We start from the raw sequence: 4,283 nt of genomic DNA, 5'->3' as shown, positions 1-4,283 counted from the left end.
GTGCGCGCGCTGCATGTGTGCTTAATACCGCCAAATATTATTGATTTATTTGTTGGCTAAAATTAAAAATGAACTCCCTGTCTGACTTGTTTTGTAAAAAAAAAAAAAAATTCGTGGAAATGCAAGAAAATTGCATACTTTTTAGCCCCTTACGTTAGAAGGAGAACATGGCAGTTTTCCTTAAGAATGCTTCGTAAATCCGGCGCGAGCGGCGTGAAAAAAAAAAGAAAAAAAAAAAAGGTCGCGCGGGTTATCGTGACGTCACAGAAAGAATTCGATTTCGTAGAACTTATAAGTCCAAGAAATCATTTTGTGGGTTTAGTAGCAGTGGCGAGTGAAACTGAGCAGTTATTTTCAGCGATTGTTATCGATTTTGACAACAATGTTTCAGCGACCTTGTCGAGTTCATCCGTTGACGGAGAGTCAGGTGTGTGATCTCAACACCCCCCCAAACCCCAGCAGCAGCACAGAGGAACAACATCCTCATGAGAGCACTGCTGATGCTGCTGAGGGAAACGACCAGGAGAGGAAGGTGATGGAGAAAGGGAAGAAGAAAAAGAAGTGGTGGAGGTTGTCTTCTTTGTTTGGAGCTGTGAAGAAACATCTGAAGCGCAGCTCGAACCCAGTTCAGGGTGAAGAAGAGCTGCAGCAAGAGCAAGAGCAGAGTGAGGGAGTGAAGAACCAGAACCAGTGTAAAGACAGATGCAGTGATGGTAAATCAATGATCAACTCATAAGAATATGTTGCACAGTTTACTGAAGCTCTGTACTTTACATCAAATGCCATCATTTATCCCTGGATATCCATTTGTAGTAAATTAATCTAGAGGATAGATTATAATGGTTGTCTTATTTAGTCTTCAATACCCTTTCCCTATCTTTTTAATGTTTCCTCAATATAGGGAAGTCAAATCAGGGGAATCTTAAAAAAAAATCACATAAGCACAATAATAAATAAAGAAATTTGAAGACTGATCAAGGGCAAGATCCAGGATATGTTTAAAAATAATTCTATGAGATTATATATGAATTAAAATTGAATAATACAAATATTTGAACTTTTAGGTTAACTGCAGTTGTTTCATCTTTTAACAGACTACACTGTCAGACACAACCTCGTGAGCGATCAGCTGTGTGAAGGTGGATTTGACGCTGAGGCGACACGTTTGAAGGATGACCCTGAAGTAAGTAAAAGATGAATGAAAACTTGCCTAGCTAGCAAATACATTTAGTCCTGTCTTATCTTCATCATTTGGTTATATAATTATATTGTTAGCAAGGCCTCTCAGTGTATCTTTTTGTCCTGGTTGGATTTAAATTAAGTCAAACTACAAACTACATTTGGAAAAGAACTTTCACCTTACCGTTGTAAAAACTGTCTCTCTTTTAGCTTGGATCTCCACAACGTCTTCCAGAAGAGAAGGATCTCAACATCCTGGCAAATAGAGGCCCAGATAGCCACGGATGTGATCTCAGCACCCCCCCAAACCCCAGCAGCAGCACAGAGGAACAACATCCTCATGAGAGCACTGCTGATGCTGCTGAGGGAAACGACCAGGAGAGGAAGGTGATGGAGAAAGAGAAGAAGAAAAAGAAGTGGTGGAGGGTGGCCTCTTTCTACGGAGCTGTGAAGAAACATCTGAAGCGCAGCTCGAACCCAGTTCAGGGTGAAGAAGAGCTGAAGCAAGAGCAAGAGCAGCAGAGAGAGAAAGTGAAGAACCAGAAAGAACAGAAAGCCAGATGCAGTGATGGTAAATGACATGAGCATGACCAGTCATCATTCACACCTACACATCCATTACTGGGACATTCATTAATTTATCAATTGAATCATTCTAGTTTTAAATGATAGATTATAATAGCTTTTGAGTATCTTGTTTGGTCTCTGATTGGTCTAATTTTTAAGGTTTCTTCAATGAAGAATTTATAAAATGTGATAAATCTCAAATTTTAAATAAATAAAATCCACATCAACACATATAAATCCACTTGAAAATGGATTAAGGCCATGATCAGATCTTTCATCCAGGAAATGTAAAAAAAAAAATAGTTTTTGTAATTTTATATGCACATAGTTCAGGGGTGACAAATAATAACATGAACACATTCAATGTAGTGTCTACTGATGAAAAAATATCACTAAATCTGTTAAGATTTTTATATAAAATCAAATGGAATAATAACTATAACAAATGTGTAAAACTGCAGTTGTTTTATCTTGTAACAGACTTCATTTCCAGCCACTACCAGCTGGGTGATCTGCTGGGTGAAGGTGGATTTGGTTCTGTGTATGAGGCGAGACGTTTGGAGGATAACCTTAAAGTAAGTGAAAACTTGATGAAAACGTATCTAGCGAAGTGATTTTGCCCCGTCTCATCTTTATACTCCTGTGATGTCATGCTATTGTTTGCAAGGCCTCTCAGTGTATCTTTTTGTCCTGGTTGAACTTAAATTCAATTCACCTTTACAAAACTTGTCTGTATATATTTAATGGTGGCCTCTTCACAAGTTAATTGTTGTTTCTTTTCTTGATCAGGTGGCGGTCAAATATGTTAATAAGACCGAAACCTACAGGCCAAGTTTATACATCGTAAGTAAGATGCACTCTCTCTGTTCTCCTCTCACTAACTAGTAGGAAAACTGGACTAAGTGCTTATTTGGAAAACAACTTCTATCTTACCAACGTCTTTCTTTTAGCCTGGATATCAGCAACTCGTTCCACTGGAGATCGCCCTCACAATCCTGGCTAATAAAGGCCCCAGAGTGCCAGAGATCATCCAGCTGCTGGACTGGAAGGACTACAATGACCATTTCGTCATGATCCTTGAATGTCCCTCTCCTTGCGAGACTTTGGAAGACTTTGTGGGGCGTCAGGGTGGACGTCTCAACGAGAGCTTAGCACGGCGAGTCATGATGCAGGTGACTAAAGCTGCGAACGTGTGCTGCCAGCGCCAAGTGTTCCACCGTGACATCAAACCGAGCAACCTTCTCATCAACAACCAGACACTTGAAGTCAAACTAATTGACTTTGGGTGTGGGGACATTCTGAGGACAACTGTCTACATGTCATACTCTGGTATGTACTGTATCTAAAAGCTACAACTCTAGTGACGATTATATTATGAGTTGACCAGGAGTGAGTCACCAAAACAACAAGAAGCACCCGATATATATACAGTAGAATTACGACACTGTTACAGTCATGGATCTCGTCACTGTTGTGAACCGAACTTGCACATCTAACAAAATCTTTTTCTTCCAGGCACAGCAACATACGTCCCTCCTGAGTTTCACATAAAGGGAAAGTACCACGGCAAGCCTGCGACGGTTTGGTCACTGGGGGTTCTGTTATTTAAAATAGTGGCAGGATATTATCCAAGTTTCTTAGATCTGCACATGCTCAAACTGCATCTCTGGTCCAAAACTGGTCTGTCAAATGGTAAGAGTTCAGTTATCATTTTAAACATACAAAACAGGGACAAGTGGCTTTCTGAAAGATGGCGTTAGAAAATGCATGAAGTTTTCTTGATTTCTGATGCCTGAACTCAGATCGTACAGCTAATATGATCATTAAATTAAAGCTGGTGTTAAGTTTAAAGTAATATTCATGTGTCCCTTTCATCTTTTTGCACAGAATGCTGCAGATTGCTCCGTGCTCTCCTGCAAATAAAGCCAAAGAACCGAATTCAGCTGGAGGAAATCCTTTCCCACAAGTGGTTTACGGTACTAAACCTAAGATCAACTTAAAATAATTTGACATGTTTAAAATGTTTCTTTTCAATTTTCAAATCAAGTTTTCTCGCTTTGCTTTTAATGTTAGATTTAATAAGTTGTAAGTTTTACCTTATAAAATGTCATTCGTAGTGTATTTACACATGTAATAATTCTGTATTTGTTTCTGTTTTGTTTCAGGCCACCACATAAGACCACCTCAGAAGTTGTTGTATCTTCAGCTCTCCAATGGTTCCTGCAATAGTTGCAGCAGTATCAGAGGCCCAGTCTACAACGTCTGTCCCCTGCAGTTCAAAACATCCCAGAAAAGCTGTTTTAAATTAGAATATATATTAAGTTAAAGTGTTATTGTCACGTTAATGCTTTAATTGATTAACAGCAACAATTATTTTAGCGCGCGTTAACAGTTGTTTGTTAATATGAAAGTCCATTGCTCACTGGCTCTGAATACACATACAGTCAAAGCATGGGTCACAGGAGGAGTGGGATGTTGATCAGTACTGACTTGGGATGGGTGTCATCACGTGTCTCAACCAATGAGAGCATTTGTGG

General features: G+C 39.4%; 1 protein-coding gene across 1 annotated transcript; it reads left to right on the top strand.

Moving 5' to 3' along the window:
* The first annotated feature begins 382 nt into the window (after positions 1 to 382).
* On the top strand, positions 383 to 3,923 carry LOC127934415 (serine/threonine-protein kinase pim-2-like). Its single transcript, XM_052531789.1, has 9 exons — positions 383 to 713; positions 1,095 to 1,183; positions 1,390 to 1,750; positions 2,227 to 2,321; positions 2,536 to 2,589; positions 2,697 to 3,075; positions 3,262 to 3,438; positions 3,634 to 3,722; positions 3,912 to 3,923. The coding sequence occupies exons 1-9, from the start codon at positions 383 to 385 to the stop codon at positions 3,921 to 3,923; spliced, it is 1,587 nt and encodes a 528-aa protein (XP_052387749.1).
* The last annotated feature ends 360 nt before the right edge of the window (positions 3,924 to 4,283 follow it).

The sequence above is a fragment of the Carassius gibelio genome, chromosome A18 (genome assembly GCF_023724105.1).
Source record: "Carassius gibelio isolate Cgi1373 ecotype wild population from Czech Republic chromosome A18, carGib1.2-hapl.c, whole genome shotgun sequence".
Taxonomy (NCBI): Eukaryota; Metazoa; Chordata; class Actinopteri; order Cypriniformes; family Cyprinidae; genus Carassius; species Carassius gibelio.
Note: the sequence above shows the minus strand (reverse complement) of the source record. Positions and strands in the feature narration are given on the sequence as shown.